This window comes from Cryptomeria japonica, chromosome 9 (genome assembly GCF_030272615.1).
Source record: "Cryptomeria japonica chromosome 9, Sugi_1.0, whole genome shotgun sequence".
Classification (NCBI taxonomy): domain Eukaryota; kingdom Viridiplantae; phylum Streptophyta; class Pinopsida; order Cupressales; family Cupressaceae; genus Cryptomeria; species Cryptomeria japonica.
In genome coordinates this window covers 341429169-341454280 of record NC_081413.1, presented here as the reverse complement: position 1 = coordinate 341454280, position 25112 = coordinate 341429169, and the positions used below count along the sequence as shown (strand labels likewise).

Here is a 25112-nt window from a genome sequence, read left to right as displayed (position 1 = left end):
TACTGTTGCCATCAATCTGTGAATAATCTCAAGAACTTGGATAGCCTGGTGGGTGATCTTCGACATCCTTGTAACAAACTCTATGGCCACCGTGTGAGATCTATCCATCCAACCACATGTACGCTGGACCAGGTTCCTGAATCTTTCTGCTTCATTGATTGATTGAAGGGGCAATGCCTGCAATGGTGATCTAACTGGATCCTGACGTCCCAAAGGTTCATTGATGTGACTGAAATATGTCCTCCATGCACCGACCTCTCTCTCAAGCTTTCTATTCTTTTCTACTTCTTCTCTAAGCTTGTCCTTCAATGCCTCAAATGTGTCGGTGGCATCATCTAAAGTCTGCTCTGCTGTGGATGGTCCCAACTCAATAGTCTGTATATGATAGTCTTCTGCTAGGATCTCACCCTCATATTTGTCTGCTGCCGGTGTAGCTATCTGCAGTTTTCTAGATCCAGTCTCATCTCGAATCATCTTGGACATCTTTGTAGCCTTCTTCTTCTCTGCTGTCATATGTGAACGTCCAACAAGGCTCTCTAAATCAATTGCACTGTCCTCGTCCTCTATTACGATCACCTTAGTCAATCTTTCCTTCAACCAATCTGGGATATTTGATCTTGTCTCTTGAACTTGAATTTCTTTGTGTACTATTTCTTCTTGTCTGGGAGGAGATGTTACTTCATTATCATTATCTAAATCATAGTCTTGGAGAGATCCATCGGACGAAACATGCTGTGCCTGTCCTTCCTCCTGTCTGTCATTCTGTACCATCGATTCCATGGACTCTTCCACTCGAACTGTTCTATCCTCTGGTCTGGAAGAAGTACCTGGTGTTTGATCTTTGTTGGCACCTTGCTTTTTCTTGGAAGACTCTTTCTTTTCTGATCTTTCTTTCCTCTTCGAACCTCTCGAATGGAGATTGCCCTCAATGGCACATCGAAGGTTACCTTCACCTGAATTCCTAGGATTAGGATTGCCTTCACTAACACTGGCTCCACCTTCAACTGGTTTTTCTTCCAAAGTAAAAGACATAGCTATGCCTTGTTCTCTCAACTTCTGATGCTGAACATCTACCCATCTGCGAGTACAAGACAAGACTGGTGCCATCAAATCATCTAAATCCACGGCCTCGGGCTCATTCCAATTCAAACTAATTGTTTTGCTTTCTCTATCATATGAAGATTGGATGTGCCTGCCGTTGTCCTGAGCTTGGTCGGCTACTCTGTAAATCTTACATTTCCTGATGAAATCCAAAGGCAATCTAGAATGTATCTTTCGTTTCACTTCGAGATCATCTAGGAGATTCATCATAAAATCTTCAATTTGGTACTCATGTCTAAATCTTCTACCGACTGTCTCCTCTAAATGTCCATGGGGATCAAAACTATTCCTCCAAGCAAAAGATGAAAAAGGATACAAGGCTAACTCCTTCTCTGCGTCATCCATGGCTAAGACATTAGGACATACCTCAACTGAATTACCCAAAATAATAGGTACCTGAACTCCATTCTGATGTCTGTGTCTGAATGCCTTCACATATGCTGCCAACTGCCTTGTTACTTCAAGTAACACAATTCTGTCTGTCGGGTACCTCGGCAACATGTATGGAGGTAAAGGACATCCATGCACTCTAATGTAAGTGAACTTGGGAAACTGAATGAACCAAGCACCGTACCTCTTGATGAACTCCTGGGCATCCTGAGATAATCTGTTGTGAATCCCCCCTTGCAACGTCCTTGTGATGTTCATCGTGAAAGTATCATTGACTAACTTGTAGTTCTTCCCTGGTGGATGATGCAAGTAGGTATAGGATTCACAAGCTCTGACCTCGCCGGGTCCTCTTCCAATCACTCCTCTGTGAGGTAGTCCTGCATACTCAACGCTCCTGATTAAGGCATAGATGACGTATGAACTCATGTGGAAGGACTTAGTAGCCCTGAGTCTTCTCAACTGTACGTCTAAGCAATGACTAATTATTCTAGCCCAATGTATCGTACCCTTTCCTTGAACAATCACCTGGATGAAGTAAAACATCCATTTCTCAAAATAGAAGGCATGAGGTGCTCCTGTAACTCTGTTGAGCATAGTAATCAAATCTCTGTACTCCTCTTGGAAATCAATCCTGTGTGGTATGTTCGGTACTTTGCTCAGACGGGGACGACTCTTGAGTAGCCAGTTCTTGTTGATTATGCTTAGGCAAGCATCTGGATCATCATCGTACACTGATCTGGCTCCTTCAATGCTCTTGTATATCATGTCCCTATGCTCTGGAAGATGGAAGGCTTCACTTATAGCTTCCTCTGAAAGGTACGCCAAAGTGTTTCCTTCATTGGACACAATTGTCCTGGACTGTGGATTGTAATGACGGGCACACTCGATCATCAACTCGTGGCACTGAACAGCTGGAGGAAAACCGGCCGCCTTAATGATGCCACTCTCTATTATTCTCCGGGCGACAGGTGATGGCTTGCCGATGTAAGGGACCTCTCGGAACTTCTTCGTACTAAAGTTCCCCAAGTTTGTATCTCCAATGTTGCTCCACTTAGACACGATCTTGGTCTCCACTTCTTCGGTCTTCTGATCCTCTTTCATGAGAGCCGAGCGACTGGTGGATGCTCCCGTCTTTGGGGTCGCCATACCTACACAACATTTCATTATAAGAAATAGATTTTGCAATAAATAGCGTAAATAAGAGAGATAAATCTTAGGAAACCTCATGATAAGTCTCTAGAGTTATCATTTCCTAAAAAAAAAAACAACGATTGAGCCAAGAGATTCAAAATTCAAAATTTCAAAATTTGAAATATGACGATGAATGAATAAAACAATAATAATTAAATCGCCATACCTCGATAGAGAGCTAACTCTAGAATGCAAAAACAAAATTTGCCTAGGCAAAATTGAGGTATAAAGTAATCTTCAATATGGTCTCCTCAAAATTGACTTCGCCACCTCTGGATAGAACGTGATCCTCAATTATCGCCTTTGACGTGGTCTCAAATGGATCTTCAAGTTCGTGCAAACAAATCTCCAAGTCCTTAGCAAATTCGCCTCAATGTATCCTCAAGTTCGCACTTGGTGTGGTCTTCAAATTCGCATCACCCTTGGTCTTCAACGTAATTCGCACTCTACACAAGATGATATTAGCGCCACCTTTGGTTTGAAATCGCACCACCTTTTGATAACTAAGCGCGCCACCCTTGGATGAATGAAACTCGCACCACCTTTGAACACACTTCGCACTATATTCGCCTCCTCTCAATTCGCATGAAGAAAGGTAAAAATGATTATGTGAAAAATGAAATTTCTCACCCCTTATATATAGCGCGTTCATCCTTCACCCCTTAGGCCGACTTGATAAAAATAAAACCATTTTTAAATGATTTGCAATAAAATAAGAAGGCCGACCTCCTTAAATGAGCGCTTGAAATCGATTTTTTATTAATTAAATAATTAATTATTAATGCCTTGCGTTTTTTAAATGAGAATTTCGATTTTTAATAAAGGCAAAAAATAATTAATAAGAGATAACGCCATATTAAATGCCAAATAAAAATGGATTTTCAATTTTTTAAATTGATTTAGCATTTAAAGAAAATTTGAATTGTTTATTTTGGCGCCAAAAATATGAAAATGAAGTGGACGTACCTCATCGCCCTGGTCCCTTGGAGAGGGACAGGAGCGATCCATTACTTTGTCTTGATCTTGCATTTTCAACGTTCAACTCCTTCATCTCCATGTTGAAAATCGATCAACTTAATGGTCCTTCGAATTTGAATTTCTTTCTTGTGCGAGCAAGTGCATCTTATGACCATTATCGCCCTGGTCCCTTGGAGAGGGACAGGAGCGATCCTAAGGTTTTTTGCTTGAAATTCTCCATTTTGGTACGATCCTTTCCTTGTATCATCTTCCAAATGCCACTTAAAACCTTGTGCGTCCTTGTCTTAACGTGATTTTCAAAGAATATCATGTGTTTTGCCTAACATCGCCCTTGTCCCTTGGAGAGGGACAGGAGCGATCTCCATGTCTTCACGTTCATCTTGTATCTTTGACCTTCGAACTTCCATCGTAAGGCGAATAATATCATTGCTTGTGTCTTTTGCGCTTATTTCCATTTGTCTTCATTATGTGTTTGGACGCATCAAAGGGACCATCGCCCTTGTCCCTTGGAGAGGGACAGGAGCGATCCATGATTTTTCCTTGATCTTGGCGACTTTAAACTTCGATCTCCTTTGCAACGTCTTCCCAACGATGTCCCTTACCTTGCTTATCCTCTTCTAAACCATGATCGTGAAGGAATATGCGTGTTTTTAATAGTATCGCCTTGGTCCTTGTCCAAAGGACAGGAGCGATGTGAGGCCTTTACATTATTTGGCGATGTTCGGACGTTCAAAACCCTTGCGAATTATCTTCAAACGATGCCTTGGACCATATGCAATCTTAGGACGTCTTAACTTAGCTTGAACTTGAAACAAACAAGGAATCCAAAGCAAATCGCCCTGGTCCCTTGGAGAGGGACAGGAGCGATATGGTCCCTAGGTCCATTTTGGTGATTATTTAACGTTTGAAATCTTCATGCATCACCTTTCTACCTTTCCGTGGACCCTCTAAGACCTTGCGAAATCTTGTCCTTACGTAAATCTTGCATGAATTGATCAAATATATCTAATATCGCTCTGGTCCCTTGGAGAGGGACAGGAGCGAAGTTCATCATTGCGAGCTTGTTCTTGTTTTTACCAACTTGCAATTATCTTCATTGCGTGAAATGACGTCCTTTAAGTCCTCTTGGTAGCTTAATATTTGCTTGTCCTTTGAAATCGATGCCTTAATGGAAATATCGCTCTGGTCCCTTGGAGAGGGACAGGAGCGATCTGGGTCTTAGAGTGCACATTCCTTCCATGTGATGACCTTTACAACCTTGCGCCTGATGGAAATGCCCTAAAATGTCTTCGCCACCCTTCGTCTTGACTTGGATCGGTTTAAACATGAACAAGAAGCAATACAACCATTGTATCGCCCTGGTCCCTTGGAGAGGGACAGGAGCGAACTTGCTCTTGTGGCCTTCATTTCACTTTGTCACCTTCCAAATTTATATTCAATGGATTTGTCATGCTCTACTCCATTCATCCATGTCCTGACATCATCTGCAACCTTGCAAGAAAAGCAATTATATCAAAAATCGCTCTGGTCCCTTCCTGAGGGACCAGAGCGAACTAGGCATTTAACACTGTTATGGACGTCCCAAAAATCTTCAATTTATATTCAATGCGTTCATCTCATGTTCTCCCTTGTTTTTGAACGTAAACTTGCCTTGACCTTTGTCTGGATTTTGCATAATGAAGGAAATCGCTCTGGTCCCTGGGAGAGGGACGAGAGCTACAAGGTACCTCGCCCTGGTCCCTTGGAGAGGGACAGGAGCGATTTGGTCAATATAGGTCATTCTCCTTCGTTTTTGCATCTCAAATTATATTCATTTGGCAAAGTATCTGCCCTTGGACGTCCTCAAATCATTAAGTTTTCGAAATCTTGCAAGGACAAGGCGAAATTTGAATTGTAGCTCCGGTCCTTCACTGAGGGACAGGAGCGATTTTCCTCCTGGAGGCATTTCTGTGCTCATAAAAAATCTTCAATTTATATTCAATGGAAAGATATCGCCGTTCTCCATCACTCCAAACGTAAAATTTATCTGGACTCTGCAGGGATGATGAGATATTTGAAAATGAGCTCCCGTCCTTCACTGAGGGACAGGAGCGATTTTGCTCCTACAGGCCAAAATAACAAGATTTTTCACATTTTAACACTTCACGAGGCGAAAACAAATCAATTCCAATGCCCAGGATCAAAATTCAAAAAAGTCAAAATTTGGTCAAAATATTCAATCGGACAAAAATTCACATTGACGGTCAACACTTAGACAAATTTAAGCTCTGCATGAACATTCCAATTGAAAATTAGACCATTTTGGCGAAATCATTGCATTCAAAATTTGCATTCTAGAAAAGGAAGCTCAAAAGCCCTCAAAAACGACTGGATTTTGGCTTGAAAAGGCAAAATTTAAAACCCTAAGGCTTAGCCCTAAATCCAGACAATCAACTAACTAACAAAACCCTAAAAAACGAAAGCGAAAACGAGCGAAAAACAAGCAAAAAGAGGGGGTCCCCATTTGCGATGGGGCGATGTGTGAAATGGTCACAACACTACCATCACTATAGGAGATTATAAATTGTTGGGGGCTGCACATTCTCTCCTTTTCTCTCTTATAGGGGAGACATTAATTGTGCATAGGTGACTAAAGTAGCCCTCAAGGGTTCATGTTGATTCCTCCTTCCTTCCATCACTTATACATATTTTTTTGCATATTTTCTCTCTTTTGAAGAGGGATTTTTCCTACAAGTTTGTCTCCTTTAATCCACTTATGAAGATTCATTTGTATATGGATAAATAACATGGCCTTCAAGCTAGGACCCATCCCTACATCATTGCATCTTTGTATGATTTATCATTCTCCCTGAGTTGCACTTAAGAGGGTGTTAGTGTGAGAAGGGTATTTAATCTAATAGGTTTCCCTCTAGGTCCTATTCACGCTAGCATGTCTAAGCTTACTTAAGTCATTTAATTTTTGTGTCTCGTGTCATAGGATTAATATACTAGTCATGATCTTAGTTTGTCTTAAGTTCACCATTGTCTATACATACAAGGGTTCTCTCATTTGTACATAAATAACATACTCTACCAAAATTAATGCATCTAATATATTCTCTAGCTTCTCTGTTTTGTGGGAGGTTGTTTAGGTTGTAGGTGATCCTTGACTTCAATGAGTTGCTCATCACTTCTTACATCGTATCAAAGCTTGAGAACTATTACAATTAGGAGATTGCTTCAAGAGAGGCACCTTCACTCTTTTGAACCCCTTGAACAAAACATTGCCTTGACCTTCTTTTAGAGGACAAAGGAAAAAATTATTGGGTGAGGCTGGTTGTAGATGCAAGGAACATTATCAAATATATAAGTAATCACCCTTGGGTTCTCAACTTAAAGAAAGAACACAAAAAGGGGAGCGAACTTGTGCAACTAGGTGTGACATGGTTTTCAACTAACTTTCAACATTGCAAAACATTATTAGTTTGTTGACATCATTGAAGTAGATGTTTGTGAGTCAATCATGGAAAGATTCTACATATTCAAAACAGATTGATGGAAAGAGGACCCTATAGTTTTTAATAATTTCTTTTGAAAAGAGTGACAAAGATTGTAAGGGTGACCTCAAACTTCAATTTAAAATTGGAATTGAATCCTTAATTTGTAAACTTTAAAAGTATTTACTTTCATTATAAATTTGTAATTTTAATTTGTTTGTACTCGTAGCTATCAACGGCCTTGGTGAAAGTTTTGTGCATGTTGGATGGGTATCAAAACTCAATGAGATAAATTTATGAAGCCATGGATAAAGGCCAAAAGGCCATCCAAAACTATTCTAGGTGGAATGGAGATAGATTTGATCTCATTTAAGAGATCATTGATGGGAGGTGCAACAATCAACTCCACTAACCCATTCATGTAGCAAAGTACTACCTCAACCCCATTTTTTTTCCTCCGATAACTTCACTAATCCTAATGGTGACATCATGGAGGTCCTCTCAACATGCATTGAGAACATGAAACTTGAAATTCAGCTGAAGGATCTCATTATTAGAGTTGCAAAATTACAAGAAAGTTAGGGGGAAAGTTTTCTCTTTTACTGTTTTACATTAGCTTATCAAAGGAGATTCACCCAAACACCAAATAGAAATAATGGATTCTTCATGTATATCTTACAATTTACATATTATAATTGTTGATAAATTATTGCTCGCTTAATAATTTTTGAATATCTTTTTTGTAGGTTCTTGGTGGGAAGATTGGGGTGGAAATACCCCAAATCTTCAAAATTCAGCTCTTAAATTTTTCTCAACCTTGTAGCATGTTTGGCTATGAGTGCAACTATAGTTTGTTTGATGCCATTCACACAAAGAAGCTCAATAAGTTGACTCAATGACCTATTTTTTGTGCAACACAGCCTTCAGCTTATTGATCCCTAAAATGATTGGACTATACAATATGAGCAGTATTCCTTTTTATAGAGGATGAAATTGTTGAATTCAAGAGGCAAGCTATGGAGGATGTGATTTCATGCAGGAGCATCCTGGGCTATCAGAGCTATCTTGCATTACCTAGAATCAATTTGTTTTAATTTTCAATAGTTTATCTTTAATGTCCTAGGTGAATAATTTTGTAATAAAGGGCCTGTTATTTTATTAAATTAATTTGGTCACCTTTTAATGTTGCAATCCTTACGTTATTGTGCAATTATGTAGGAGGCATATCCAAAGTCAAATATTCAAAATAGGCCTTTTGGGCGTAGCAATTTGGAGTTGCAAATTGTGCTAAATCATAAATTATTCCTAAAATATAGCTGTTTGAATTGGGCACCCAAGATGAGTTGTCTGCCTTTTTCTAATTTGCCGTCCTAATTGAGAAGAGTAGATTTCTAGTTGACTGATTTTATTAGCAAGTTGGTGAGTGGAGATGACAAGGTGCTCAGATATATTAAACGCAATTACCAAATGGAGAAAATGCCTTTTCCTTGCTTGGGTGTAATTTTTTGGGGGTTACCAAACCTCAGGTTTTGGTAACCAAGGTGGTTGGTGGCAAGTTTGAACATTCATTTTTATGAATGCATTTTCAGATTTTTGACAAGTTTTCAGGGAGGAAGAAGTATGCCATGAACAAAATGCAGGTTTTGAAGATGAAGATTTGACGCTTAAAAGATATGCATGTTGAAGGTTGCAGGTTGAAGGCTAAGAAGCTAGTATGCAGCTGAATGCTTTGTTGAAGGCATTTGATTTCCTGATTTTGAGGATGGAGATGCATGTTCATGGGCAAATTTCAGACTTGAAGGCTTCAAGGATTTCTTGGTGATTATATTCACAGGTTGATGATTTAATTTATGTGTTTTTTATTTCACTTTGATGATTATTTGAGAGCCAGTTGTGCAGCAAGATGCATGAGGTGAAGAAGTGTTTTGGATTGTAATTTCTCCTAGTTATTGTGACTGATTTTATCAGTTTTGTAACTGATTTTGGAGTGTTATTTGAAGCCTATAAGGCTGCCATAGAATGTAATTTCAAACTTGTTAAGTTATTTACAAATTTCATGAACATTTGGATAAGATTAATAAGAGATAGTTAGCTGATTTTCTGCATTTTCTTACATATCTGAGTTGCAAATGTATGTGGTCTTGGGTTATGAGAATACCCTATATCAGATTTTAAGTCAAATCAATTGTGATTTGCATGTGTGGATTCTGAGCGTTTTCAGCCCTTCATGATTACAGCACAAGTAGAAGAGATTGGATTGGATAATATGGATGTGGCAAAGAAGTCAGTGGCATCTAGCAGCTAGGTGGAGTCATAAACATAGACTTCTAGAGCGAAAAAAGATTCGCTACTGGGTATGACAACTAAACCCTCTCCCCAATATTTTGCTTGGGTGAGGAAAAGGAAATTGTAAAATGTTAATATTTAACTTGCCTAGATATGCAATGTATGATGATTTTCAAAGACAATCATCGTAACTACATAATAGTTATCATGTAGCTATTGTATCTACATGATGATGTGAATTTGGATTCTATATGTATTCAAATCTAATTAAAAAACTTCCCCAAAATTTTATAGACTCGTTGGATAGATTTTGCAACAAAATTTTGCATAAAAATGTGTTCTTTAAGAAATTTAAGTAATTTTGTAAGTTGAGTTCGAGTATGCAAACTATGCGTGGGATAGCCTAACACCTTGTTATTATACATATTTTGAGTTTGTTTATTGTTAGGGAGCATGTTGAGAAGGTATTTGTTGTGTTCATGGGAGTTATGTATTTGGATTATTAAGAGGCTTGGGTGGAAGGGCTTGTTGTGGAAGGTTTAAACTGATTTATGGTTGTCATGCATATTGTTGCATTCTCTATGGTTGTTGCCATGGTTGAATAGGAGGTTTCCATTGCTAGCTTGATGAGGGTTGTTTAAAATTACTCTTCCAAGGTTAAAATATTGGTTGCCATCCTCCTAGATATTGCCATGGCTATGGTAGTAGGAGGGATACATTTGATTAGAACTATTAATCATTACACGTACCTTGATATTGAGGCCTTTGTTTCCATGGACTCCTTTGGGCAATAAAGAAGACTTGATCTTCATGCTCCTCTAAACAAACAACTTGTGGGTAGTCACTTACCTTCTTCCCTTATTTGATGCTAGAGTTTATCATTCAATTGTATGGACAATGACCATTGAGGTGTTTCTTTTTGCCTACGGGGTAAGATAAGCCCAAATCTTGGTTTTCCTCCTCTTGCTTCCTCTTGTCTTGTAATGCATCCATCTGAGTGGCCATTGTGTGAATAATATCCATGTTCATTTCCTCTACCAAGTGCCCAATTTCAGCCTTTGTTACACCTAGAATAGCTTTGTGGTTGCACATTGTCCCTTGGCCTTCCTTGTCGTTGATATCGAATAATTCCTGCATAAGTCAGATATCTCATTGTATCCCAATCATGAGACATCTCCTCCTATCACGAGGTTAAAAGCCTTTAGGCAACCTTCACAAATGCCTCTTAGGATAGTAATTTTGGTTGATGCCTCATCCAACTTGTTTTGTCCAAATCTTTGGATATTAAACTAGAACCACTCTATAGTCTTCAAATGATTTCATCCTCCCTTTTGCATCATTCAAAAGATCTCCTCCCTAATGTACTTTCCTTTACAATAGTCTCGGTACTTCTTGAGGAACTTCTCCTTCATTTCAGTCCAAAGGTCTAAGGCATCTTTGCCTAGCCCCCTAACCATTTAAGGGCATTTTAGTTTGTTGGGAGCAACTTTAATCTCCCTGCATTACCTCAGCAATCATAACTTCTACACAAGGCATCAAACTCAAACAAGAAAGCATTCAGATCTTTTGAGGCCAATCATTGAAAGTATGGTAATGCTGATGGGGAAATGAGCTTCATAGGAGCCTCTTTTGGTAGTGTAGAAATAGGAAACTCAAGGTGTTGGGCTGATTCTCAGGTTTCTCTATTGCTGGTTTTTGATCTACCATTTCTCCTTCTAGTAATGGATTTCAATGAAAAACAAACTCAGAAGGGTGACGCTTCCACTACCTTGGCAGAGTCATAAAGGCAACTCCTCTTCTTAAGTTATAAGATGCATAAAAATCAGCATGGAACTTAGCCAACTAATTAGGATTTAATTAATGTCTTAGTAACTACTCCGTAGCTGCTTGGACTTCAAATTCAATAAATGGACTTGCTTCCTGTTGTGACCATTTCACACATCACCCCATCACAAATGGGGACCCTTTCTTTTTGCTCTTAGTCTTAGGTTTTGCTTGGTTAGTTTGTTGAGTCCGATCCTTTGAGTGATTGAGTTTGAAGTTCAGAGCTCATGTAGAGGCTTGAGAGTTGACCATTTGCATCTCTTTGATATGAATCAAGTGCAGATTCGCTTAGACAGGGTATTTCCCTTTGGACCGATTACCTTTAGTCTGATTTGAAAGCATGATTTAGGGCATTTCATCACCCCACCCTTTGCTTGGACGCATCTTTTGGACAATATGTCCCTTGACGAAGGAGATCAGCGAAATAAGAGGCTTTGTGTTCATCATGATTTCATCTCTTTAAGAAGTATTTGAAAGGCGAACTTTCCTTGGCCAGGACTGATTACATCTCAGCTTGTCCCTACCTAAGCCACATGTGCGACTTAAGGTTTTCAATCCGTCCCTACCTAGGTCAGATCAGCGCATTAAGATATTAAGGCGTCCTTACCTCAATCAGATCAGCACATTAAGGAATTTAATCTGTCCTTACCTCATGAAGATCAGCGTATTTAGGAATTCGATCTATCCCTATTCAAGGCAAAAGTGCAACTTAAGGTTTTAAGCAGTGTTACAAGACTCTGCAAGTCTAGGAAAGACTCGCAGAGTCCAGAGGTGGGTTGCCCTCGCCGAGGCCCACGGCCTCTAGACTCGGCCTCGGCCGAGACTCACCGAGCTTGTCAAACTCAGCAGACTCGCCGAGTCCCATGGGTCGGACTCTACCACCCAGTCAAAAAAAATAAGTCAAAAAAAAAAATGCCATAGTTTTAAATGAAATAAAAGGGTCATATGTTTTCTTCCACACCCTAAAAAGTCATTTTTGTTGTTTGCAAGCACAAGGAGAGAAAAAGAGAGTTTTGAGCAAAAAATAGAGGCATTGAAGAGCAGACTAGCAGATAGATTGAAGAGGAGATAAGGATTATTGATTGTTCGTGCAAGTTGGTAGCTTGCATTCAAGCATTTGAAGGTGTTAAAGAGGGATTTGGAAGAGCTTTTCAAGCAAATTTATAGAGGTAAGTACCATTTTTTTGTTTTTTTTTTTATTTTCTTACTTTCATATTTCCATTTTTTTGTGCATTTGTTTTGTTTTTGGTTTATTTTATATTGATGGAAAAATATTAAAGTTGAAACCCTAGTTTTGTTTTTTCGTTCTATTTTTTTTGAGGTTTTAATTTATTTAGAATAAGAAACATTATGCTGATTTTTTCCATTTATAATATATTGCAGCATAATGTCTCAGCCTAGTGGAAGTGGTGCCTCAAAGGCAGCCCCGGTTAGAAAGGATAAGGCTTGGAAACATGGCATCCCTGGTTCAAAAAAAGGAGAAGTAACATGTATTCATTTTAAAACAAAATATAATGGGGAAGGTATTAACCGGCTGAAATATCACATTGCACAAATAGAATGCCATGATGCAAAACCATGCAAAAGAGCACCCCCTGAGGCTATCTGTGAAGTGCAAGCTCAATTAGAGAAATTTGAAGAGAGAAAAGAATTGAAAAGGAAGCAAATGGAAGAAATGGCAGCCATTGGTGGAGAGGCTTCTTCAAATCTTCGACCTCCATTCCCTAGATCTGGAAGTAGTGGTAGCGCGAGTGTGAGCATTGGGCCTCGCATTCGTAAAAATAAATCCACATTAGACTCACTTATTGTTCCACGCACGACTCTGGGTGCCCAACCATCGCTTGAGAGCATGGATTGGAATAAGGAGAAGAATGATGCTATGAAAATGGCAATTGGAGACTTTTGGGTCTACAACAAAATTCCATTTCATGGAGCAAGGTATTCATTAGTATTTTGATTTCTATGTCTTAATCTTTTTGCTTTTAAGAAATTGAGAATTTAAGAGTATACCACATTCATTATTTTAATTTTTAAAGTTACAAGTAAAACTTAATAGTTATTAGTTAATACTTATTCCGTTTGTTTAATTTGTTTTAGGTCTCCATACTGGCAAATTATGGTAGATGCCATTACTAGTTGTGGCCAAGGGTTCAAAGCCCCTAATGATGAAGAGATAAAAGGCCCTATCTTGAATCAAAAGGTGGTTGATGTTAAGGCCAAAATTGCCAAGCAGCGTGAGATATGGAGGAAGAAGGGTTGCACCATCATGATTGATGGTTGGACCGACAGAAGAAGTAGAACACTATTGAATTTTCTTGTCTCCTCATCAGGTAATTGTACTTTGTACTTTGTAGTTTGTATTTTGTAAAGTTTATTATCATTGGTTTAGTGACTAAGTTTTTTAATTTTTATTTTCCTAAATCTCTTTTTTTTCCTTTCTTAGGTAGCACAATGTTCTTGAAGTCAATTGATGCTTCGAGGAATGTAAAAAATGTTGAGTATCTCTGTGAGTTGTTGGAGGAAGTGTTGGAGGAAGTGTTGGAGGATGTGGGTGAGGAGAATGTGGTGCAAATAGTGACTGATAATGCAGCAAATCATGTTGCTGCAGGTAAACTTCTTATGGAGAGGCACCCAACCTTGTTTTGGACCCCTTGTGCTGCTCATTGCATTCACCTCATATTGGAGGATCTTAGTAAAATTCCATGGATTAAAACATGTGTAGAAGCTAGAAGGAATATTTGTAAATACATATATAATCATGCCTGGGTCCTCAACCTTATGAGAAATTTCACAAATAAAAAAGAGTTGTCTCGTCCAGGAATTACCCGATTTGCAACAAATTTTATCACGTTGCAATCCTTGCTTCAGTCCAAGGCCGGATTGAAACACATGTTTGTAAGTGAGGAGTGGACAACATCATCGTATGCAAAGACCACTATAGGGATTGATACGGCTGATCGAGTTTTTGAAGAGCATAGTTTTTGGCAATTGGCCAAGGAGATTGTGCGGGTAATTATCTATTATTTTTTCATTTTTGTTCTCATTTCCATTTCATTTCCTTTTTTTTATTCACATTCGTTTATGTAAAACTTAAAACTTAAAGCTTAATGTTGCAACTTTTAACTTGTGATCACAGTTCATAAAGCCTCTTGTTCTTCTCCTACGAGTTGTTGATGGAGAGAAGCCCTGGTGCAGGGGCACCCCTTCAACATGATCATTCAGGCTCAGAGGAGGAAGGATGAGACCTTAAACATGTCTTAGGATGTTTTCCTTGTGTTTTCAATTATGCATTTTGTGTTTGTAATAAAAGACCCCATCTTGTGAGCCAAACTCCTATTTTGGCATCTTGATAAGCCAATTAGGACTTTTGGACAAAAGGGGACTAAATATGCTTAGGATAGGTTTGTCCTAGTGATTTTAGTTGATTTATGTGCTTCTAGGGTGTTTAGAGGTGTTAGTCTTGACCCAAGTCATTCGGGTGCAAGAAATGACATTTTTGACAACTTTGTCAAAAGTTGTCATGAGCAACTTTTGTGTAACTTTTTGAATTTTTGTGGGTTTAATTCCTCCAACGGCTCTAACCTCTTGTTTTCGGTTGGGAGCAATTGTAGAGGGGTATAAACACCTTGAGGACACAATTCCCAAGGAGAGACTGTATGGAGGAAGTATCTATGCTTGCAAACAATAAGAAATTCTGAGTTTTTCCTACAAACTGTGATTAATTTGTCAGGGTGTTTGGAAAAGTTTAGACTTGAGGTCCCATTACCCGTCTCCAAGGGCTACAAGCAAATAGGCCTAATTGTGAAGAGGTCATAAGGAATTGGGTTGAATCCTTGAAACCAATGTTTGGTCTGGTCCATGTGAGTGTTGTATGATCCAAAATAGATGTTGTGAAGGTCAAGAACCTTAGGAGGCTTCGTGATACACATTGGAGCAAATTAACCAATTTGAGTAGTATGAATCTTGGAGTGAGATGAGGAATTGGAACTAAGATTGTAGAGCCTTGCCTTGTAGGATCCTATTGGTGTGTTGAGGGGTCAGTGTCATACATCCTGAAGTGTTTGACAAGATAAAAGGAGGTCTCTGCATCAAGCCCGCAATGGGCTACATTTATGAGGGCATGGACAGGGTGAAGGAGGCCATTAGAGCCATTTATTCAGGGAATCAGGCTAAGTATGGTCCCATATGGGAAGTCATTGATCGACGATGGCACAATCTACTTCACAAGCCTATACATACAGCTGCCTACTACCTTAAGCTGACATTCCAGTTTTGGCCAGATTTCAAGGTCGATGACGAGGTGTTGAATGGGCTCTACCAAGTTATAGAGCGAATGTCACCTGATGCATCAATTGGAGCACACATAGTCCGTGAGGTAGAGATGTTTAGGAATGCACAAGGAGACTTCTTCTCACGAGACATATGTAAGCAAAACCGGACACAAATGATGCTAGGTAAAAATCTAATCAAGGCATAGTTTAAATTTAAATCCTAAACTTTTCTATCTATGATTCTATTACCATTATCATAAACTCAAAGCTATAGAATAGAAATGATTTTTATTCTTTTTTATTTCAGATGCATGGTGGGAGACGTTTGGTAATAAGGTGCCAAATCTACAGAAGATTGCAGTTCGTATCTTGAGCCAGCCATGTAGTGCTTCAAGATGTGAGCATAATTGGAGTATGTTCGAGCATATTCACTCCAAAAAGCGCAATAGGTTGGCGGTGCAAAGGTTGAATGATCTTGTGTTTGTTCATTACAACCTCCGCCTCCATCACAGACAGATCTTGGGCACTGACACATCTCCTATCACTTTAAAGGAGGTTGATCCACAGGGAGAGTGTGTAATGTCCCCAACAATTTTTCAATTTGTTTCTAGTTACAATCACAACAAGAACCCGTTAAGGTTAGGAAATCAAAAAATAATAATGCTAAAGTTGTAACCCTTCCACTTTGTGATCACCAAGTGCCCAATATGGGAAGGTGAGAGCATACGGTGTTGAGGGGATCGTTAGCTTCAAATATCTGGAAATAATACAATGCTCGGGCGACAAGCCAACCCCTTCCACTTTTCAGCGGGATATGGAGAATATTGAAGATCACTTGGCGGTAAACCAGCAAAGGATAATACATGAAACTGAAGAACAATCACTCTACCGCTTATGCAGCGAGAGGACTAGAAATGAAATTTACTATCAACTCCACTGCTTATTCAGCGGGAGGACAACATTACAATCAACTCAATCGCTTATGCAGCGGGAGGACAGTATTACAAAATATTCAAAATAGGCGGCTAAGCCAACCTCTTCCACTTACGCAGTGGGACTACAAGCAATAATCCAAAAGATAGTTGTTAGTACTACTAACTAGCTTTACAATGCATGTTATGGACTATCAATACCTGAAATATCACTATCCCAAAGATAGGCGACATAGCTAGCCTCTTCCACTTATGCAGTGGGACTAAGAAATAACATTACTTTGTTGTTAGTACTACTAACCAGCATTACAAATCACATAGAATGAAGAATCAAGTGTTGATAGCAAGTCCAATAGTTGCAACAATAATAGATAATCACTCCCAAACCAACTTAGACTACTCACACCAAAAAGCTCTTCTAACACACAACTATGAAATTTTGAAAATCAATAACACACACAGAAAACACGCAAACCAGCAAGCTACGGACACCCCAAAATGCTCATAACTTCTTCAAATCAACTCCAAATGACACAAAAATGGAAACAAATGAAAGCTATGACTAAGGTGATGCAACCAGAGACTCAAACCTGCACTGCGAACACCACAAACAACCAACGTGCAACCCAAGGCAGCCAAGAGATGGTACGACCCAGCTGGAAAGTCGATTTGCTGCCAAAAATCAGAAAGAAAACCAAAAGAAACGCCAAGGTAGAAGAATGATCACCCTCCAGATACGCTTCCAACGAGTTATTACCCAAAATAATCGATTGCACAGGCAGGGAGATACAATCGAATCTTCACTTCAGCCACACCAAAAACCAGCAACACTAAAATCCACACCACACTGAAAATCTGAAAAATGTACACTAAAATCGAACCACACATTCAAAAGATCCAATCACAGCTAAGAGTGATGTCTCACACTCGAAGTCTGTCAAGAGCCCTAGGAGGTATTCACCCTCGAAGATTGTTTGGAGTTAATCTGACAGCATAACGGTGTAAATTGTCTGAGATCCCAAAATGAGAGCCCAAGTCACCTATTTATAACTTTTTGCCAGCCAAATTCAAATTCAAATGCACTCCAAATACGCCCAAACCAAATGTCATTCCATTTCATCCACATTTGGCATTGCATTTCATTTCATTTCCTTGCACAACAAGTTCGCCCAATTCACATTCACCCAAAATCGCCCTTTTTAATAAATACAAGTGTCATAAAATAAAGTGTAAAGTGCGCACCCAACTATGGCTTCCAAATAAAAAATATTACTAAGGCAATATACTTAGAAAATCGACCCATTTGCCTTGAGTTATAATTTAATTATTAACACCATGACGACCCCTTTGAAGTCATATGCAAATTTCGCCCAAATAGACTTAGGATAAAATTAATATTTTCTCCCTTTCTAAGTCATCCATTCATAAAATAATCAAATATCCTTTTAAGGCCAGCAATACTGGCAATTGTTAGTTGACATCCTTTAATCACAATCTAACCAAATGTCGGTTGTGTCAGATTTAGCAAGTGAAAAAGAAATAAAGAAAGCTACTTTCCACACTCAATGCTATCAAGCATAACCTTCCATAGCCAATGGTGTCCTTCAGGCCAAATTGAGATCAAAGGAATAAAGGAGAAACAAAAAAAATGGTAAATGGGGTTATGCAAGGGCATCTTAGAGGTAAACACAATGTGAATAAGTGTCTAAGTAAAATGGTAGTGACCTAAGGCACACTAAAGGCGCCTAGTCATATTTGCAATGTCTTAATTGTTCTAGCTGAACCCACCAACAAGCCACTTGACATTAAAAGCATTAGTAAGCATTTTTTGAGTGTATACAGTGATACACTATTAAAGTAATTTTGTATTGTTTCTATAATGGTGATTCGGTTAGGATCTTTTCCTTTCGTAGTTAATTTCTTTTTAGTATGTTAACTTTTGTGTTTCTATTCTCGATTGTTTCTGTTATGGAAAGATTGTCTTGTAATTTTCTATATAAGGAGTATTCCTCTCCTTAATTAATTACAACATTTAATTATCGTTTCATACACCATGAACAAGGAGATTTAACAACCAGGAAAAGAACCCATGGGAGATCCCTCATAATACCCAAGACCTTCAAATGACTATAGCAGCAAACTATACCTTCCTAAATCAGAAGGTCTCATATAAATTATTCTACATTTAACTCATTGTACCATAATTGTATTCTTGTTCACATAGCGCTGGATTGCTTTTACATCTGCTTGAAAATCTCCATTTACAGGTACACGCCACAGCTTAATGTTTAGGTATTGAGCAGCTTTATCATATGCGGAATGAGCTGACTCTGGAATTATCCTGAAAGATCAAGAAAGAAAAAGACTGAAAACATGGAATGATATGCTTGCCGAAAAACTTGCAAAATATTTGTAGAAATATAAATACTTCTCTGTAGCGCATATCTCACATTTCTGGTTTCACAATTCCCTTCTTTGCTTTCATATAATCTCGTGAAGATTTTACTGCAAGCAATATACTTTCTGTGCCCCCTGAAGTCATATTACCACAAATTTGCCCTCCAGATGTTTTTTCTCTACTGCCAAGAATGCTTGCAGTCATTGCTACTACCTCCCCCTCAAAACGTGCTATACTTGGGAAAATCTCCAAATGCAGTGGGTTTGTATGAGCAAACCTGAAAAAACATGCCATATTAAGACAATACTGGAATGCACAATAATGAGAAAGTGTTTCCATCAACATGCTTTATTATTTATGTGAAGCTGAATTCTCTTTGTTTACTTCTTTAATTGCAGAATAATGAGAAATTGTTTCCATCAACATGCTTCGATATTTATAATACAACAAAAAAATGCTTGAAAAAGCTTTAACTCAAAGGAAGATGACAGTTAATTGCACATTTCTAGCTATGATCATATTATTCAAATGTTTGTGTTCTATCTGAAAACATCATGGCTCTATATTGCTCAGGGCATCTAATCCATTTCATCTGCATCCAGTCACATTTATAAATGAATGATGGCACTTTTTTATACTTCATAAATACCTCTGGTTTCATTTATATCAGCAGTTGTGGACAGTTTGTAATAGCCTGACTAGGATTTCAACAATCTTGCGAAAATATTTCACTTGGATTCATAGGCATTGTATCAAATAATTTATTAAATTAGCAAGCTAACATCATTTCAGAGTTTTCTCTAGTGTGAATAGATGCAAGTTACATGGATGGCAATAGACATTCTTACAAACAGTTTGCTGTCATGGAGCAATGAATTGCCATTTCAACAATTTTTGTCATTCTAACACTTAGATAAATATTTATTCTATTATTACTCAATGTCAACTCTCTGACCTCTTTAGCTGATAAGGAAAAACTGGAGTAGACCAGTCAATGCTATGAGTAAACAGACATGTGCCAATGTAAAATTAACAACATGAATGGTCTGGAATAACACTAATTTCACCTCCCACATCTCTTCCCAAGGTCAGAGATAAGCCTGTAGCTATGAATACACCATTTTTGTCAACCTGTAACTAGATTAATAAATCATCAACCTTGACAAATCACCCCTATAACATTGGCACTATTCTATAGAAATTATGACTAGTAGTGATCTTCAAATCGACTCCACTTATGCAACCCACACATCCTTCACAACATTGGTTATTCCTTCCACAGGCAGGCGACAGTAACTTTCTTACATAGGTATGTAAATAATATCAACAAATCTCTAGACATCCCTCTATCCTTAGTGACCAATATCATAAGACTTGTTAATTCTGATTCTACCCTTATCCTGGTCAAGCATCTGCAATTAATATTTCTTGCTACAGCGAGTCCCCTTTACAAACAACTTGCATCTAAACAAAGCGCGCAGCCTGGTTACACCCAGAGATGAAAGGCGCTTCACTTCTACTATTAAATACCCTAGCCACTAGAGAAAGGTTGTTTGCTGACCACAATCCTTCACAAACTCCACGACTTTTTTATAGGCCCACAACTTCCCCAATTCCCTCTACATCAATCACGACTCCAAGGAAACTTTGAGAAATTCCTTCTAAGGAAATGGCTACCCTATAATCTGTCTAACTTCCACCCAGCAATAAGTTTATTCAGTGAATTTCCACACTACCCTATTCAAAGTATTTATCTTCCATAATTTCACCTATCAATGTTACAGGTGTGGACAGCTAGCAAAGTTGATGTTATAAAAATATATTTGCAAGCGATTCCATTTCATCTATGGCGACTCATATACTAAGGAACAACTAGCAAATATTTACATTCAAAAATTTCTTTAAATGAAAGGAAGCCAAATATGATATAATGAATCATTGCTAATCGATGACTTAACAAAAGGGAGTGATGTAGGAAAATAATAGTAGCAGTTGAGATAACCAGTCAAAGAAATTATGAAAACTTCTTACTTTTATTATTTGCCTACAAATCGAATTAAATTTGTAACTTGAAGAGATCCACAAACCAGGAATGATATAATAATTTTGCCCAACTTCTTTGTTCCTCAAGCATTCAGCACAAAGACAACTTTTGTTTGAAATGCTCCAACAAAATTCGAGGGTTTTAATCCCTAGATTTCAAAATTTTCAACTCATTGGCGATTCCTACGTGGAACTACTATGTTAGAAGCATATGGCTTTTGCCCTCGGCTTCAAGATTTCAAATTTTTGTCCATCAAGCAACCATTAGGGTTTTCATCCCATTGGTAGAAATCTGACCACAGGCACAAATCTAAGAAAGAGAAATTTTAAATCTTCTAAATGCCATCCTTTTTTTCTCCTCGGCCTTTTTTATAGCCAAATGTGGAACTTTATGAAATTTATATATTAAAAGATCACTTTTAAAATAATTCTTAACCTTTTAACTCCCTAAAAGTGACTTTAAAATATTTTTCTTTTATTTTTGGCCCCAGGTAAATCACTTTATAAAAATTAAATATTCAACTTAAAAACATAATTAATTAAATACAATTTGCCTCAAAAAATTAGTTAAGACAACTTAATTTAATTAATTAAATTGTTTTCTCTTCAAATGCCTGGGCCAAAAATGGGGACATTAGAAGTTTGTGTCCACATTTAGGGTTTATGAAACCCAAGACAGTGGTCATAAAAGTTTGCAAGTTGATCATATGGTTAATGTTGGTGAAATCATCCAAAACGAAACCTAGTCTTTTAATTACATTGCTTGTGTAGATAGTATCATATTCAAGTCACCAAAATTGTTCCCCAAAGTCTCCTAGCTTGGCAGCTAGATTTTCAAGTTTTTTGGAGGATCCAACTAATTCCAAAGCAAAAAGCTACATCAAAATCATAGAGAAGGTCCATGCACTAGACTACTATTTTTGGATGTGGATACTGTTGTGAGCTATTCACACATCGCCCCATTGCAAATGGGGACCCCCACTTTTTGCTTTCTAGGGTTAGCTCTTTTAGTTTTGTTGTTGGTCGTTTTAGTTTCTTAGTCTTTGCTTTGAAGGGATTGAGTTTGTCAAAGGTCATCAAGTCAGGTGGATCTCCTCAAGGTGGAGTGGAGGTCGAGTCAGTTAAGTGATTAGGGGTTATTTAGATCATTCCTAGGGTTTTTTGTGTACTATCCGGTCACGCTTCAAGTTGCTAAATCAAACCTTGGTTGAATGCATAGTGTCCTCCTAGGTCTCGTACCTTGCCAAGGGTCAAGAGCAAAATTCACCTATCTTGTCCTTGTCCTTTGAAGGGACAGTGAACGAGTTGCACTTTGAAGCCTTGTCCTTACGAGGGTTGGTGAGCGAAGCTTGTTATAGGTCTTGTCCTTAGGTCGGTCTTAGAGAAAAATCCTCATCATAATCATGGAGCAAGCTGCGATCTGTTTGATATTTTCTTGCTGATCATAGAGAGAGCTTGAGTATGTGTCTTGGATCAAGCCTTGTCCTCACCATTGCTCCAGTCAATGAAGTCCACATCAACGCATCCAAGTTCAATGAATCAAGCTCACCAGTGATGGCACAAACTTCGAGGCACCTACCCCTAATATCTATTGGTCCACACTCATGGAATGTAATTTTCTCATTGGCTATGGAGAAGTTTGTTGTAACAAACACTAATTAGGGTTTTTATTGTAAAATCCTAGCCATTCGTTGTAAATGAGCTCTCTATAAAATCTCAGACTCTTCATTTGTAAAGGCTAATAGTGAATAGTGAATAGTTAGCAAATAGCTAACAGTTAATAGAAAAGTTCCCAGACTCGGACTCTGCTCGGACTCGAAAAGGCCGACTCGACTCGTGATTCGGCTATCACTCGGCAGAATAAAAAAAACCCTTGAAATTAAGAGATTTTTAACGATTTAAAACTTGTTTCATGCACCCATTATTGAATAAAGCCCAATTATAATGTGTGCTAGCTTGTTATGCCATGAAAGGCGTGCTGGTAGAGTATCTACTTGTTTGGGGCTTCTGTTTAGTATTTTCTTTGGCCAAATTGAAATTCTGGGAGCACCAACATGAGAAATCATGAACATCTTCACTTGGAAACTTTAAGGAGTGCTTGTGTATGGTCGCATTAAATAGTGTGCTTGTTGAACTTAGGTTTTATCTTGGGACTATACTTGACCTTGGTCTTTCTTGGACCTCTTAGTTTTTGGGCTATATATCTGTTGGATGGAAGGGGGAATTGTGAGGCCAGAAGGGTTTGAAAATATGCTCCTCAGAGACATGTCCCTTGCCAAAAATAACCTTGTGCCCCATAGGGGGGTTTTTTGGGATGTGGGGACAGGTAGGAAATGTCCCCAACTCACCCCCTTTTTTCAAAATTTTAAGAAACATCCCTGTTGTGAGGTACTCACACATCGCCCCATTGCAAATGGAGACCCCCACTTTTTGCTTTCTAGGGTTAGCTCTTTTAGTTTTGTTGTTGGTTGTTTTAGTGTCTTAGCCTTTGCATTGAAGGGATTGAGTTTCTCAAAGGTCATCAAGTCAAGTGGATCTACTCAAGGTGGAGTGAAGGAGGTTAGGTCAGTTGAGTGATTAGGGGGTATTTAGATCATTCCTAGGGTTTTTGTGTACTATTCGGTCACGCTTCAAGTTGCTAAATCAAACCTTGGTTGAATGCATAGTGTCCTCCTAGGTCTCGTCCCTTACATCAAGGTCAGAGTGAACTCGCCTTAAAAGTATGGAATATCATCCTAATCCTGAAATGGCCTGAAATTTGACTATCTAGAAATTTGAAGGATCCTCCAAAAACTAGATTTTGCATTATAACTCATGGAGGTCCGAAACCACTCTCAAACATCCTGACAATATATATGGAATATAACTTAAAGTATAAGAAAGAGAAAAGATGTAAGGAAATGCCACTTATATATAAATGTTATATTCCATATATGAATCCTGACAGAGAGACTAACTTGTCAAACAACTTCATGTTTTTTTGTTTTTTGCAAGTCAAAACATTGACCTGTCGTGGCGCGGGTCCTAGAGCTCGAACTCGGTGAGTTTTTCCAGAAAGTTAGGCGAGTTATGAGAAAAACTCGTCGAGTCCGAGTCACGAGTTGTCAAAACTCGTCGAGCTTGGCTCGACTCACCAACTCGGCAAACTCGCCTGACTCGCGGCGAGTCTGGGAACTCTGCTTAATAGTCAATAGATAGTCTAAAGAGACTAGAATAGAAGTTAAAGTAGAGTAGGAGAAGGCAAAAATTGTTGCCTAAGTTGTAAATGAACTCTATTTTCGTTGAAGTTATGGTGAAGTGAGTTGTTTCTTTACAATGTGCATGGTTTCTTGTTGGATCCTCATGTTAGATGATAAATAAATTAGATTGAATGGAAGAAGTTGTTGAATGTATTCATGTGGAATCCGCTAAGTCCATACCACTAGCCTCTTACTGATTGTGAGCGTGCCTTGTGTGGTCAATTGGAATAACATGAGCTTAATCTGGAATCATCCTACACTCATTGTTTATGCATTAACTTGAATGGTGATCAATGTTTGGCAGTAATGGTTCGAACATCTTTGAAACGTCCTTGGAAGATTGCATTGAGCTTGTGTCAAATTGTTCAATTTGATGGTGAGACCTCGCTTAGTAGGATTCCATCTAATCATTCATCCATCTTCTTACATTCTAGGTCCTAGCATAGACTTCTCAAACCCTATTCCTTTTGCTCTTTTTTTATCTTCCAGTCGAATAGATAGGATCTAAGTTCTAGTAAATCAAGCATTCAGGCATTCGAATGTAAGTCCCCTTGTGATTCCAGGATAATCACATCAAACCACAAAACTTATCCACACGTAGAGACCCTACATTCATGAACCTTGGAGTCTTCTCGAGTGATCCTTAAGCTAATCTTCAGCATCCGAGAGATTTTGTTCAAGAGAGGATAAGATGCTTATGGTATTTTATTTTGTGTACGCATGTGCGTAAAAAACACATCAACAAATACCTATAGCAGTTGCTCTTTCTGAAGTCCTATTTTCAAACAAAGAGTTGAGGGCCTAATTTTCAGATCTTATTTATCCTTTGTTTAGGATTAGTTTTCTCTTTAGAGTACTTTCTTTCTTTCTTTTCAAAAGATTTATGCATTTGTGCTTTAAAACATTGATTTTGGGGATAAACTAATTAACACCTAAAGTCCTAAAATTGGGCATCGCGTAACCATATGAACATGTGCTTTGAA

General features: G+C 38.4%; 1 protein-coding gene across 3 annotated transcripts in view; it reads right to left on the bottom strand.

The window, feature by feature from the left end:
- The window catches only part of LOC131029715 (sphingosine-1-phosphate lyase), a 172487-nt gene that overhangs the window by 26806 nt on the left and 120569 nt on the right, over positions 1-25112 (bottom strand). For all 3 annotated transcript variants that reach the window (XR_009102812.1, XM_057960333.1, XM_057960334.1), the window contains 2 exons: positions 18900-19124; positions 18649-18790 (listed from right to left, as the gene is read on the bottom strand). Coding sequence is in view for 2 of the 3 variants with exons in the window: in XM_057960333.1 (XP_057816316.1) it covers positions 18649-18790; positions 18900-19124 (367 nt within the window). In the remaining variant the exon portion in view is untranslated. The remainder of the gene's footprint in view (positions 1-18648; positions 18791-18899; positions 19125-25112) is intronic.